This window comes from Anomaloglossus baeobatrachus, chromosome 1 (assembly GCF_048569485.1).
Source record: "Anomaloglossus baeobatrachus isolate aAnoBae1 chromosome 1, aAnoBae1.hap1, whole genome shotgun sequence".
In the NCBI taxonomy this organism is placed as follows: Eukaryota; Metazoa; Chordata; class Amphibia; order Anura; family Aromobatidae; genus Anomaloglossus; species Anomaloglossus baeobatrachus.
In genome coordinates, this window is record NC_134353.1 from 593868115 (window position 1) to 593883707 (window position 15593).

At 46.5% G+C, this 15593-nt stretch overlaps 1 protein-coding gene across 1 annotated transcript in view; it reads right to left on the reverse strand.

Annotated features, from left to right (window-relative positions):
- Window positions 1-15593, reverse strand: part of TRPM6 (transient receptor potential cation channel subfamily M member 6) — a 340636-nt gene that overhangs the window by 125692 nt on the left and 199351 nt on the right. Inside the window, 2 exon segments of the mRNA XM_075318063.1 lie at window positions 12218-12350; window positions 14998-15197. Coding sequence (XP_075174178.1) covers window positions 12218-12350; window positions 14998-15197 — 333 coding nt within the window.

Genomic DNA, 15593 nt, shown 5'->3' on the forward strand with positions numbered 1-15593 from the left:
ACTAATAGACTTGAATGAACAGGGGGAAAAAACAAATCTGTTATTCTACTCAGGGCACCATGAAGCCTGGGACCAGACTCTCAGCAAACATTACAAGAACATCAAAAAACGGGGCATTAGCAGGGGCAAACAAATTAGAGTACAGGATGAGGAGGACCCTGAGACCTTTAATCTCTCCATAAATATGTATAGAAATGGAACTATCATGGTCCAAGGAACGGAACAAAAAATGGAGGAATTTCATCAACAATTCCTGCACATTAAAAAGCAAGTGAAAACCCTAATGAAGGAAGGAAGCATATCCACAAGTGACCAGACAATCTCCAGCCACCCCCCAGCCCCATCTACATCCCAATCATCACAACCCCCCAGGGATATACTCAGAGACTGCCTGTCCCAATTAGAATGCGAGTTTATTCAATTCAAAGAAGAATTTCAAAGAAGCCAAGGTGAGAAAAATGCAAATGACCAACTGAGGGGAGAAATATCAAGTGTGAAAACAGACCTGTGGGAATTGCAAAGGTCACTTCAAAGGCTGCAGGAAGAAAATGCATACCTCAAAGAAGAAATAACCCAGCTAAAATCCTCAATCCTACAACAAAAAACAGAGAGGGCACCTCAAAGTATAAGCACTCCCCCAAAACAAATGCCTGCACCAACTACCCTGGTGCCAGATATATCACAGACCTGCGACAACCTCAGCCAGACGGACTCTACACATAACTCCAGCAATATCAATACAGCCCCACAAGCACAGCATATCAGGGTGTCCAACACCCCTGGACCCAACAACACGAAGGAAACCCCTACCATCAACCCCAGCAATGAAAATGCATCATCACAACAAACAAAGGCAACCAACACTCAGAGACCCAACACACAGAAACCAAATGGCCCAAATAAAACACTGGATCCTGATATAGTCCTAATAATAGACTCAAATGGGAAATACCTGGACACTCAGAGACTGTTTCCGACGGCTCGGGTTACAAAAATTCACTGCTCAACGATCCCACAAGCAGAGGAGGTGATCAGTAACCCATATTTCACCGAGCCCACACACCTCATACTACACACCGGCACAAACGATATCCACCAAAAGACAGTCACAAAGGACCTATCAAAACTCGCACTAGCAGCCCAGCAAAAATTCCCCAGAACCAAAATAATCCTGTCTGCCCTGCTTCCAAGGAAAGATGTACACCAACAAATAACCCAGCAAATCAACTCAGAGCTGGCCGCCAGTATTACCTCAGCACCAAACATACAGCTGGCAAGACACCCCGAAATAACGCTCCATCACCTCTATGACGACAAACACCTCAATAAACAAGGAGTCAGCCATCTAGCAAGAGAGCTAAAGGACATGGTTCTAAACAGACCTCCAAGACCACAAGCAAGACACCCACCAAACAGATGGCAGCCCACAGAGACCCCTGGAGAGAGTCCACAGAGATGGCAGAAATACTCAAGACCACATGCCCCAAAATGGCAATACAAAGCAACAGAGGGCAGCAACATGGCAGAAATAAGGACATTGCTCAACACATTGTGCAGCAAACTCTTAGGACACTACTAAAATATGCCACCCAAACCCACCACTAAATCCGGTTATGTCCTATGAAAATCTATCCTTCCTCATTATAAGGTATATCAACTAAATATGACATCCTTAGTTATCAGCAGCTGGAACATTCAAGGATTGAATGCCTCAGCTTTTGGGTCCAAGACAAATGACCCAGACTTCAAACAAAGGCTAAAGAACATTGACATCCAGATCCTCCTGGAGACATGGGCCCGGGCAGAGGAGGAATCTCTCGCACCCATGGGATACAAGGAATTTTCTGTCTCCGCCCAGAAAAACAAGAACACCAAACATGGCCGCTGCTCAGGGGGCATACTAATATGGTACAAGGAGGAGATCCAAGAACATATCAAGGCAATAAAAAGAGGAGAAAGCCATATCTGGATGCAGATAAGCAGCTCCATCCTCACCTCTCAGCAGGACATCTACCTCTGCGCAGCCTACATCCCTCCATCAGAATCCCCATACTATAAGCCGGACATCTACGAGGAACTTCAGAGGGAGGCTGCCCAATTCCAGTCCAAAGGTAAGGTGCTCATCTGTGGAGACCTGAACGCCAGGACAGGTACAGAGAAGGACTACCTGTCACCTGACGGAAACACATACGTCCTGGGAGATGAGCCCTTCTACAGAGACTCAGTACAGACAACAAGAAACAGCTATGACAGAGTGGTGAATAAAAGCGGCAGAAAACTGCTGAACCTGTGCCGGAGCTTGGGGCTGCATATACTGAACGGGCGCACCAGGGGGGACTCATTAGGGAGATTTACACTAAACTCCCACACGGGCAGTAGTGTAGTGGATTATGCCATAACAGACATGGACCCAGCAAACATGAATGCCTTCATAGTCACCCCCGACACCCACATGTCAGACCACAACCAGACACTGCTGTACCTGAGATCCACGGACAAGTCACCCACACAAAAGCCCCACTTGAGCGGTCTCCACAATTTGCCACCATCCTTCAAGTGGTCCAAACAGTTAGCCATTGAATACACCAACACGACCAACAGAACAGAGATTAAAGAGCTGCTTGTAAACTTTCACACAAAATCCTATACATCAAACCAGCAAGGGGTCAACCTGGCAGTAAACGACTTTAATAACATCCTATATACCATGGCAGAGCTAGCAGGCCTCAGAAGGACCAACTCCAAGAGACCTACAAATAAACAAGGCCAAAAATGGTTTGATAAAGAATGCAAGACACTGCGCAACTCCCTAAGGATAGCCTCAAATCAAAAACACAGAGACCCGGACAACAAGGAGCTAAGAGTGGTCCATGACACCCTACAGAGGCAATACAAGCGAACCCTCAAGGAGAAAAAACAAAAGCACATCTCCCACAAACTGCAGCAGCTCGAAGACTCCCTCCAGGATAACTCATTCTGGGAGACATGGAGCCATATCGGTACAAGTCCCAAGCAAAGTACCCTCCACATTCAAAATGGCAACATCTGGCACAGCTACTTCAAGGGCCTCTACAAGAATATCCCAGAAGACGACCTAACCCCAGAACAAGAGCATATAATGACTAAACTGAGGGACATGGAGGAGACAATCAAGGACTTTCAAAATCCTCTGGACATACCAATCAGTGTGCTGGAAATAAAAGACAGAATCAAACTGCTAAAATCTAAGAAGGCCGCGGGCAGTGACGGCATCCTGCCAGAGATGATCAAATACAGTTCCCCAGATATTCATGCAGCACTGGCTAAACTATTCACCCACGTCCTGAGTGCCGGCTACTTCCCTCAAAGCTGGAATCAAGGTCTCATAACGCCCATCTACAAGGATGGAGACCGATATGACCCAGCAAACTACAGAGGGATCTGTGTCAACAGCATTCTGGGAAAACTGTTTAACAGCATCATTAATAAAAGGATTATCGCCTTCCTCACCCAGGGTGACGTCCTCAGCAGAAGCCAAGCTGGGTTCATGCCAAACCACCGCACCACGGACCACATTTACACCCTGCAAAGCCTCATCAAGACCCACGTCCACGACAAAAAACAGGGGAAAATATTTGCATGTTTCGTGGACTTCAAAAAGGCCTTTGACTCAGTGTGGCATCCAGGCCTGTTCCTGAAACTCCTGGAGAGCGGAATAGGTGGCAGGACCTACGACGTGATCAAGAGCTCATACACTGAGAACCGGTGCAGCGTGAAGGTGAACGGAAAGAGGACGGCTTTCTTCCGACAGGGCCGTGGGGTCAGACAGGGCTGCAGCCTGAGTCCAACTCTATTCAACATCTATATAAATGGACTAGCAACAGCTCTAGAGTCCTCCCCCACTCCAGGCCTCAGTCTGCATGACCGAGAGGTGAAGTTCCTGCTGTACGCAGATGACCTCCTGCTACTCTCCCCAACTGAAAGAGGCCTCCAAGATAGCCTGGCATCCAGGCCTGTTCCTGAAACTCCTGGAGAGCGGAATAGGTGGCAGGACCTACGACGTGATCAAGAGCTCATACACTGAGAACCGGTGCGGCGTGAAGGTGAACGGAAAGAGGACGGCTTTCTTCCGACAGGGCCGTGGGGTCAGACAGGGCTGCAGCCTGAGTCCAACTCTATTCAACATCTATATAAATGGACTAGCAACAGCTCTAGAGTCCTCCCCCACTCCAGGCCTCAGTCTGCATGACCGAGAGGTGAAGTTCCTGCTGTACGCAGATGACCTCCTGCTACTCTCCCCAACTGAAAGAGGCCTCCAAGATAGCCTGGCAGTACTGGAAACATTCAGCACCACATGGGCGCTTCCCATCAACCAAAAGAAGACCAAAGTCATGGTGTTTCAGAAGAGGAACCAGAACAAAATAAACACTCCCTCCTTCACATTAAATGGCTCCACGCTGGAGAACACCAGCAGCTACACCTACCTCGGTCTGGAGCTAAGCAATAACGGGAGCCTCAAGCAAGCAGCAGAAGCCCTGAAAGGAAAAGCATGCAGAACCTTCTATGCCATCAGAAGACAACTGTACCACCTCAAACCACCTGTGAGAGTCTGGCTCAAGATATTTGACAGCGTCATCACCCCTATACTGCTATATGGCAGCGAGGTATGGGGCCCAGTGACCTACCAGACCACACAAAGTGGGATTCCAGCCCTACCGAAGTCTTCCACATGGAGTTCTGTAAATATCTCCTCCAAGTCCATCGCAGCACCTCAAACATAGCCTGTAGGGCAGAGCTGGGGCCGATTCCCCTTATGGTTCACTATACACAAGAGGGCGCTATCACACCAGGCACACACACAGAACAGCAACCCCAGCTCCTACCATCATAAAGCCCTGCTGAGCCGGAGCCCAGAGCAAGCCAGGAACCCCGGCAGCCAGTCCAGCCAAAGTCAGCAACACCCCCTGACAAAAGCCCAAATAAAAGAGATCTCAGAGAGCTGCAAGATGCAATACATAGAGGACTGGAAGAGTGAATTAGAGAACTCCCAGAAACTCACCATCTACCGGTCACTGCGGAGGGACTACACTCTGGTCCCATATCTGGAAAGGCTACGCCACCCCAAAGACAGGCAGACCCTGAGCCTGTACAGACTGAGTGCCCACAGCCTAGAGGTGGAAACAGGGCGGCACCGACAGACATACAAGCCGCGAGAGAACAGACTGTGCCAGCACTGCCAGCAGGGGGCTCTGGAGGACGAGACGCATTTCCTACTGCACTGTGACAAATACTCAGCAGTGAGGGGCTCCCACTTCCAGAAATTTACCACCCATAGCCCGGCTTTCCATCCATGGATGAGGACATGAAACTCAGCTTCCTACTGGGGGAAGAGGAATCAATGGTGGAGATCGCCGCCCAATATGTCACCACATGTCATAAGCTGAGGGGAACCTAAGACCCCTAAATGGACTGTCAGAGCCCAAATTGTGCCCCCCAACTCCCCATAACCCTGATCCCCTCCCACCACACTTACTGTATTTCTCTTGCTTTGGCAACACTAATTGTATTTTGGTCCTGCCAATAAAGCATATTTGAATTTGAATTTGAGAAGAGAGAGGAGAGAGAGAGAGGAGAGAGAGAGAGGAGAGAGAGAGAGGAGAGAGAGAGAGGAGAGAGAGAGAGGAGAGAGAGAGAGGAGAGAGAGAGAGGAGAGAGAGAGAGGAGAGAGAGAGAGAGGAGAGAGAGAGAGGAGAGAGAGAGAGGAGAGAGAGAGGAGAGAGAGAGGAGAGAGAGGAGAGAGAGAGGAGAGAGGAGAGAGAGGAGAGAGAAGAGAGAAGAGAGAGAAGAGAAGAGAGAAGAGAGAGAAGAGAAGAGAGAGAAGAGAAGAGAGGAGAGAGAGAGAGGAGAGAGGAGAGAGGAGAGAGAAGAGAGAGGAGAGAGAGAGAGAGAGGAGAGAGAGAGAGGAGAGAGAGAGAGAGGAGAGAGAAAGGGGAGAGAGAGAGAGAGGAGAGAGAGAGAGAGAGGAGAGAGAGAGGAGAGAGGGAGGAGAGAGAGAGGGGAGAGAGACAGGAGAGAGAGGGGAGAGAGAGGGGAGAGAGAGAGGAGAGAGAGAGGAGAGAGAGAGGGAGAGAGAGAGGGAGAGAGAGAGGGAGAGAGAGAGGGAGAGAGAGAGGGAGAGAGAGAGGGAGAGAGAGAGAGGAGAGAGAGAGGAGAGAGAGGAGAGAGAGAGGAGAGAGAAGAGAGAGAGGAGAGAGAGGAGAGAGAGGAGAGAGAGAGGAGAGAGAGAGGAGAGAGAAGAGAGAGAAGAGAGAGAAGAGAGAGAGGAGGGAGAGAGGAGAGAGAAGAGAGAGAAGAGAGAGAGAGGAGAGAGGAGAGAGAGGAGAGAGATGAGAGAGAAGAGAGAGAAGAGAAAGAGGAAGGGAGAGAAGAGAAAGAGGAAGGGAGAGAGAAGAGAGAGGGAGGGAGAGAGAGAGAGAGAGAAAAAGAGAGAGGAGAGAGAGGAGAGAGGGAGAGAGAAAAAGAGAGAGAGGAGAGTGGGAGAGAGAGATAAAAAGAGAAACACAGAGAGAGAGAGACACGGAGAGAGAGGGAGAGAGAGAGGAGAGATAGGAGAGAGAGAAAGAGAGAGAGAAAGAGAGAGAAGAGACAACGAGAGAGAGAGAAGAGAGAGAGGAGAGAGCAATGCAGCCTCATTCCATGAACTGCTCCGAATTTAGAGGTGTGTCCCGCGGCTCACAGGTGATGTCCGGCTCTTCCCCTCAGTGCATAATTAAATTAAATTATAAATATATAAAAATTATAATTTAAAATTAAATTCTTAACCAGGACCGTGACTAGAACTCGTAAAGTTATGCTTCTTAAGCAAGCGCTCTATCCACTGAGCTACTGCCTCTAATGATAAAGATGGGCAGATTTGGTAATCTTGATGTCTGCATTGTAGAGTGAAGTCTCTGCTGACAGCGCGATTCACTTCATTGCTACGTGGAGAGGACACAGCGCGATCGTGTTCTACGGTGCTGCTGCATCTTCATGTAGCAAAGCTGACAGTGTCGTGTGGATTACGTCGGACCTGGATGTGTATTTGGGGATTAATAAACTGGTAAAAGACTATGGTTTTTTGTCTTTTATTCCAAATAAAGGATTTTTCGCTGTGTGTGTTTATTTACTTTCACTTACAGTTTAATCATGGACGGTGTCTCGGGGAGACGCCTGGCATGATTAAACTCATTATTACCCCGATCGGAGTCCCGGGACTGTCACATCTAATGGATGCGGGAATTCCGGGCCGGCTGCTGGGTGATATTGTTAGGCTGGAGGGATCCCCATACCGTGGTGCTCTCCATCCTGACAATACCAGCCTCCAGGCATGTGGCTTTATCCTGGCTGGTATCAAATATGGGGGGAACCGCATTTTTATTATTATTTATTTATTTTACTGCACGATATCATTTAAAATTAAAAAATAAAAAAAATAAAAAATTAAATTCTTTACCGGGACTAGAATTTGTGAAGTTATGCTTCTTAGGCGAGCGCTCTATCCACTTAGCTACTGCCTCTAATGATTCACTTCAGTGCTACGTGGAGCTGATACAGAGCACTCGTGTTCTGTAGCAGAGCTGACAGTGTCGTGTGGATTACTTCGGACCTGGATGTGTATTTGGGGATTAATAAACTGGTAAAAGAGGGTGTTTTTTTGTCTTTTATTCCAAAAAGGATTTTTCGCTGTGTGTGTTTATTTACTTTCACTTTCAGTTTAATCATGGAAGGTATCTTGGGGAGACACCTGGCATGATTAAACTCATTATTACCCCGCACCAGGGCAATTCGGGATGAGCAGGGTGGAGTCCCGGGACTGTCGCATCTAATGGATGCGGCAATTTCGGGTGGCTGCTGGGTGATATTGTTAGGGTGGTGGGCTCCCCATAATGCGGTGCTCTCCATCCTGACAATGCCAGCCTCCAGGCGTGTGGCTTTATCCTGGCTGGTATCAAATATGGGGGAACCGCATTTTTTTTTTTTTATTATTATTATTATTTATTTATTTATTTATTTTACTGCACGATATAGACCGGCCCGCCAGCGGCTGTGATTGGTTGCAATGAGACAGCTGTCACTCATCGTGGGGGCATGTCTAACTGCAACCAATCATGGGCGCCGGTGGGCGGGGAAAGCACAGAATACCTGATTGAATAATGAAGCGGCAGCTATTTTCTAAAGAGGAAAAGACGCCGCAGATTTCTGACAGCTGTGCAGCAAGACGCCTGTGATTGGTGAGTAGGAAAGAGAGAGGGATTGTGCTGGGGACACAGGACGCATGCAGATAGCAACGTGTGCACATAGCCTTACTGTGAAAAGACACGTTTTTGTTGATCGAACCATTCTCGAACCTAACTCGAACTGTCAAGCTTTTAGCAAAAGCTCGAGTTCGAACACCCCCCAAAATCACTCGAACATGAAATTGGCGAACCTCGAATATCGCTCATCTCTACTAAGGAGTTCTTTACCATTTCTCTTGGTTAACAGAATTCATTTAATAGAATCATTTGATGTCATAATATTGAAGATATCAACTGTAAAACTCAGCTGTTACCAGAGCGAAGATATTCAGTCAATATGAAATTAGGACTAAAGCCTTCCCCTTAGACCCCGCCTTAGCTTCTCATACAGCCAGATCAGATCTCATACTTTGCACTAATGAGGGGCGGGCAAACAAACAGTGTCTGCAAATTGAGGTTCTCATCTGGCATAAATCCTAAGTCATATGACAAGGCCTGTTAAAGGTCAATTTTGACCTTTCTTCCTCCCTGAAGAGACAATGGACATATTAGTAAGTTTATGATTGGAGGTAGTTTAACCTTAATAAACATTGAAATTGTGAACAATCATTCCAAATGTCAATAGTTTTAAGTTATGCCTAAAATTGCGTATCTTTAGGCAGGCGTATCTCATTACCTAATGTAACTATTCTCCGATTAGTATCCCCCCTTCATCCCTACATCCAACAATAACATCTCCTACAGTAAATTGCACTTCATACTATCTTCACTGTACTCGCAGTTATAAAAAAAAACCAAAAAACGATACCTTGTTGGTCCATTGATTTGTATAAAAACGTTACACTATCGTGGATGACACCTGAATATCTGAACCTTTCCTTTATATTTTTTCCCCTGGGCCTCCTGATGATCCAAAAACAGGTGGGGAAACGTGTCGAGGCCGTGGTTATTGCACCAATTTAAGGGAAGTGGTCCGTTATTGATTATTTATAACCTGAATCGTCTATTGGGGCAAAGTTTTAAGACTGGCCGTGGGCCAGTTTAAATATATGTGTGCCAAATACATATGGGCTATTTTCCATATTTGTGCTGATTGATTATTTTCAACTATATGCCAATATCTGGTCTTTTGGTTTATTGGGCTTGTAAAATGCTTATGCATAATGGTGCATTTTATTTAGGGTGCATTATATGTTGATTTAAGAATTTGTTTAAGCAGTCATAAATTTGTTTATGAACCAAGGGCGGCCTTAATCAGTCATCTATACAACTTGGTCACCTTTGAGCATTGATTAGGTGCTATTATATCAGCTAACATCTGTCCTGGTTTAGGATGACAATATTGCATTTGTTTTTGTCGATAATCATTTTGACAAATATATATTGGTGACTCTAGGTATAATTGACTGTTTGTGTATCATTACTATCTTCAAACATTAATTCTATGTTACGGCTCTAAAGTTGATTTATCGCCGATTGGGATATTGGATGTCTTTTTTATTTATTTGCTCTATACTACCATAACTAATATGCATTAATAGTCATATGTATTGATGATTATTAGCACACATCTAGTTTATATATAGTAGGATGATTTAAGGGTGAGTAAGGGTGAGCCGACGTGGAACGAGGGCGCCCAGTTAAGTTAGGGTACCATACCCTCTGTTCGTAGGCAGTGGTCAGATTTAGTGATCTACTAGCTGTAGTATCCGGGCGTTGCCCAGGATAGTAACTGTCTCTGTGTCTCGTTCCCCGTCTGTCTCTCTCTATCTCTGAGGGCTATCTGGCTGGTTTCCACGGACTTCTTTGATTTGCATATTTCCCAGGGGGCAATGTACCTAGGATTTCACTGTCTTGAGCGCCCTCGCTGGCTGCCGGCAGTGTTTTCTCTAGCTGGTCTCCCCGAGATCAGTGATTGTTTTGTCTTGTTGGTCTACTAGGCATTGCTCCCACCTGGCCAGAATCCTACTCCACACTGTTGAGGGGCAATACCCCACAACAGCTGTCTGTGGATGGATACCTGGCCTTGGTATTTCCCTTGTCATATCTTTAAACTTGTCAAAAAGTTGGATATTGACTAAAAGGGCCACTTAATATGGTGGTTATGGTGGTCTCCTAAAAAGAGCCACCCCTTGGCTGGGTCCTTCTCGGAGGGCTATCTGGCTGGTTTCTGTGTTGAGACTCCTAACAGAGGCTCCACAGACTTTTTTGATTTGCATATTTCCCAGGGGGCAATGTACCTAGGTTTTCACTGTTTCAGCGCCCTCGCTGTCTGCCGGCAGTGTTTTCTCTGGCTGGTCTCCCCGAAATCAGTGATTGTTTTGTCTCTCTATCTCTGTGTCTCGTTCCCCGTCTGTCTCTCTCTATCTCTGTGCCTCGTTCCCCGTCTCTTTCCTTGTCTCTGTCTCTTTCCTTGTCTCTGTCTCTTTCCTTGTCTCTGTCTCTTTCCTTGTCTCTGTCTCTTTCCTTGTCTCTGTCTCTTTCCTTGTCTCTGTCTCTTTCCTTGTCTCTGTCTCTTTCCTTGTCTCTGTCTCTTTCCTTGTCTCTGTCTCTTTCCTTGTCTCTGTCTCTTTCCTTGTCTCTGTCTCTTTCCTTGTCTCTGTCTCTTTCCTTGTCTCTGTCTCTTTCCTTGTCTCTGTCTCTTTCCTTGTCTCTGTCTCTTTCCTTGTCTCTGTCTCTTTCCTTGTCTCTGTCTCTTTCCTTGTCTCTGTCTCTTTCCTTGTCTCTGTCTCTTTCCTTGTCTCTGTCTCTTTCCCAGTCTGTCTCTTTCCCCGTCTGTCTATGCCTGTGTCTTTCAGTGTCAGTGTCTGTCTCTCTCTGTCTCTTTCTGTCTCTCTCTATCCATCTCCCCACTGACATCTTTTTACCTCACACATAAGCTTCTTATACTAACAATTAATTTTGTTCCTATAGCAACCACTCACAGCTCTTATTAATATACATACATATATACATACATACATATATATACATACATACATACATACATACATACATACATACATACACACACACTTAAGGGTGCTTTACATGCTGCGACATCGCTAACTATATATCGTCGGGGTCACGGTGTTTGTGACGCACATCCGGCGTCGTTAGCGACATCGCAACGTGTGACAGCTAGGAGCGACGATCAACGATCGCAAAAACGTCAAAAATCGTTGATCGTTGACACGTCGCTCCTTTTCATTATATCGTTGCTGCGGCAGGCACGAAGTTGTTCGTCGTTCCTGCGGCATCGCACATCGCTATGTGTGACGCCGAAGGAACGACGAACATTTCCTTACCTGCGTCCTCTGGCAATGAGGAAGGAAGGAGGTGGGCGGGATCTTCCGCCCGCTCATCTCCGCCCCTCCGCTTCTATTGGACGGCTGCCGTGTGACGTGATGTCGCTGTGACGCCGCACGAACCGCCCCCTTAGAAAGGAGGCGGTTCGCCGGCCAGAGCGACGTCGCAGGGCAGGTAAGTCCGTGTGACGGGTGTAAGCGATGTTGTGCGCCACGGGCAGCGATTTGCCCGTGTCGCACAACCGACGGGGGTGGGTACGCTCGCTAGCGATATCGATAGCGAGATCGCAGCGTGGAAAGTGCCCTATACACTCAGCTTTATATATTAGATTAGGGTCATTTTTATCTAGGACCCATCAATGGTGAGTTACCATTCTTTTGACATTTGCCTAATGATATTGATATATTTAATTTTTCCTCACCCAACATCGTTCTCCCATTATATTTTTGTTTGCGGGTTTTATGTATTTACTTGGGCGTTTTTAATAATGAATAATAATAAAGATTAATTTTAAAGGGATTTGTGTGATTCACATATTAAAGTATAAAAACGTTAACCAGGTTGTTTATTTTTTTTTACTGCAGATAATGCAATATATTTAGTCTTATGGGACCCTTTTGGGTGTATTAATACAGAGTGAGTTATTTTCTTAGAAGATAAACTATTTACTGTACCTTAGGGTTGTAGCACGAATCCTTTCACTGTTACTTGAATGGAAACTTTCATATTTTTCATGAAAGTAAATTCCCACACATTTTTCCTCAAAGTCATGAAGTTTTCTTAGTTCATCATCGCTAAGATAAAGCTCTAATAAAAAAAGATGTAATAATAGTAAGAAGTACCTAAGAGAATGACATACAATATTAAAACAATCCTGAACTTGGGCCACGAGGTGGCAGTACTGCTCTATCTAGATCATTCATGGAGGTGAGGTAGGATTCAGTTGATATTTCTAACAATGAGATTCCCAGTGGTACGTTAAAAGTGATTTTGTGAATGTCCACATAGTACAATAATGTCAGCAAGGAGCTGGATTTAATTAGGCAGTTTAAAAGGATGAAAACAAAGCTGAACTGTGGGTTGCAAGTGTGTTAATCACAGGGAAAATACTGGTTTTATACAGCTCGCTACAGTCAAATCAAGCCATAAAGCCCTGTAGAATAGAGCTACTGATTAAACACATCAAGGCATGGGGTGAATTTACATTTTCCCACTGACTACACTGCTACTTCTCGTCCATCAAGCCTTCAGGGTATCTTTACTTTATAGAACAGTCTACAGTTTAATATGACAGATCTTCATAGATAACATTAAGTACCGTTGTAAAAACAGAAAAAAGAAGAATAATATACAAGTATGCAGCTAGTCAAGCGTGCACCATGCTTACCACCATACAAGCAGGATTTTAGGAAAAAATTTAAAGGGTTGAAGTTGGATTAGTGACCTCATAAAGTTGGTCTGGGTGTGACCATAAGAGAGCAATTCACAATTCCCTCTACGGAAATTGTACTACTGAAAATATGGAAGTGAGAATTACAGCTCCCCAATTAGGTTCTGCTCATGTGTCCATCAGGAACAGACAGATGGAATAAATGATCAATGGGGCCCTACTAATTATTATCCAGTCTACTTTTATGGAGGGGGAAAAATTGGGCCCCATAATAAGCAGTGAGGCCCCCCTGCTTCTGATACAATAGATCACCTATTCCAACCATTTGCTCCTAAAACGGAAAAGGCAAGCCAAATGTCCAAAGAGACATGTGAAAGGCGCGGAACAGAAGAAGTGCCCCATAACCCTGACAACTCTAATAACCGTAATGCCTCCATAACAGTGAATGACATGGTGCATATGTGACGCCCTGGACTAGTCAGGTCGTCCCAGGTAGTCCCATGCACACACACTCCCTCCCTAAAAAGGTGACAGCAGCGAAACTTCAAAACCTTGTCACCTCCCTCCAGGTTTGATGTCCACACCAGGGGGTGGAGCCAGGTGGTTGGCTCCGCCCACCGAGGAGTTCACAGGCCTGGAGGCGGGAAAAACAGTAGTTCTAAGTAGATTAGTTTGGACAGTGGAGGAGAGAAGTCAAGTTCAAGGGCAGACCTGTGACCAGGCCTGCCATAGTCTACCAGGTGTCTGGGTTGGAGCCCAGTCACCTCTAGCAAGGAGGTAGACGGTGGTGGCCACCTGCAGGACCTGGGATTACAGCCGTTGGAACCGTAGGGACCGGGGTCGGGCGGTGGCCCGCCTGTACCGAACCGAGGAGTCGATTGGAAACCGGAGCACCAGGAGGGGTACTCAGCCCTGTTGGTTCAGGGCTTCGTACTGGGTCTGAGTCGAATCAACTGATTGAGGACTGGACCTTAGGACCTTTCCCACACAAGACCCGACTGAAGACAACAGCCCAACCATTAGGGTAAAGCCACCGCCAAGGCATAGAGACCCAAGGGGCCAGCGTCTGCGGGCAACAGGGCTCTCCCGACACACAGCAAGCCGGGGGAGCGGACTACCGTTGCTTAGGCATAGTAGTCATAACGTTCACGTTAAAGAGGTGCAGGAGAAAGGCGGAAACCACCAACCTGTTAAGGGGAAGCTGCAGCCGCTGCGGGCACCGTTCATTATCCAGTTTGGTTTACCAGACACTCCAGTGTGTTGTATCATAGTGAGTACACCAGTGCCCTTGGGCCGCGCACCGCGCCGCACCACACCCGCACCCAGCTCGCACCCATCCCCACTCCTCAGCAACTCCCTCGGGCCCCCAGGACCATCACTCCCCTACCAACGGAGGGGTCAACACCAAGCTGTGCAACACCGTCCCCGGGAGGCCTAGTCAACGGCAGCGGTGGTGTCCATCCATTCACCACAACCCGTGGGTGGCATCACAAACTCAAATCCCCTACAAACCACCACGGCCCCGGCCGTGGAACTCCCCACCGAAGTCCCTGCGTGTAGCGCCAACCCCCTTGCAGAGCGACGTGACCCCAGGCTCCATGAGGAGCTCGAGCCACCCACCGTACGAGCACGGATCAGAGCGGCTCGGCAGCCGGCCGAGCCCGCGGGGCGGTACACATAACAGCCACAGAGCCCTCATAACAGTGACAAACCACCATAGCAGCATGGAAGTAGTACGCTTGGACAGCACTCCATATAGCGCTTGTGGTGCATAACGTACAGAAATATTCAAGTAATCTGGACCTTCCTCCATAAGTCTACCGGATAACTTGTATTCCAGTGTTAGAACATTGTGATTGATAAAGACCTAACTGTGACAGAGGGTTAAAACATTGCAATTTTACTTGATGTATTCTGTATGGATTCTGAGCAGAACATGATGATCATGAGTGCTGGAAATACTTTTTTTATTTGGCCTTGTGTTAGAAAGTTTGTGACTAGTACCTTTATTGACAGCCTTCTAAGGTAGGAAGGCTCATTTTACTTAAGACTGACTTTACTTACTTAATCCACCATCCCCTTCATCTTGATCATTCTCATTGTGATAGTGATGCTGGCAAACATAGCGAATGAGTTGATATATATGGCTCAGCAGGATAAGTGGAGGAGGAAGCCATGGCTTGTCATGGTACATCATGACGTATCGGTAGCGGTTATACTTCCATAGTATGTCAGAAGTGGACTTCATCCGTCTGTATATATTACTGAACAACAAAGTACCCAAAAAAGTTAATTAAAACATATCTTGCAACTATTTAATGATTTACACATTGAGGCAAATATATTGGACTAATTTTGTGGTGTCTGTCACAGCTCTGTCCTCGGACTTTTACTTCTCTATATCTAAACCTTTGGCCTAGGACAACTCAAAGTTTCATGGCTTCCAGTACCACCTATATGCAGACAACACTGAAATCTACCTCTCTGGCCCAGATATCAACCCTTTACTGTCAATAATCCTAGAGTGGATTTGTCATATCCTTCTCATCATGCTTTCTAAAACGCAATGTGGACAAAACTGAACTCTTCATCTTCCCTCCTTCCCACTCAACCCATTACAAGGCATATCCATCACATCATACTTTCCTCGGCATCACAAG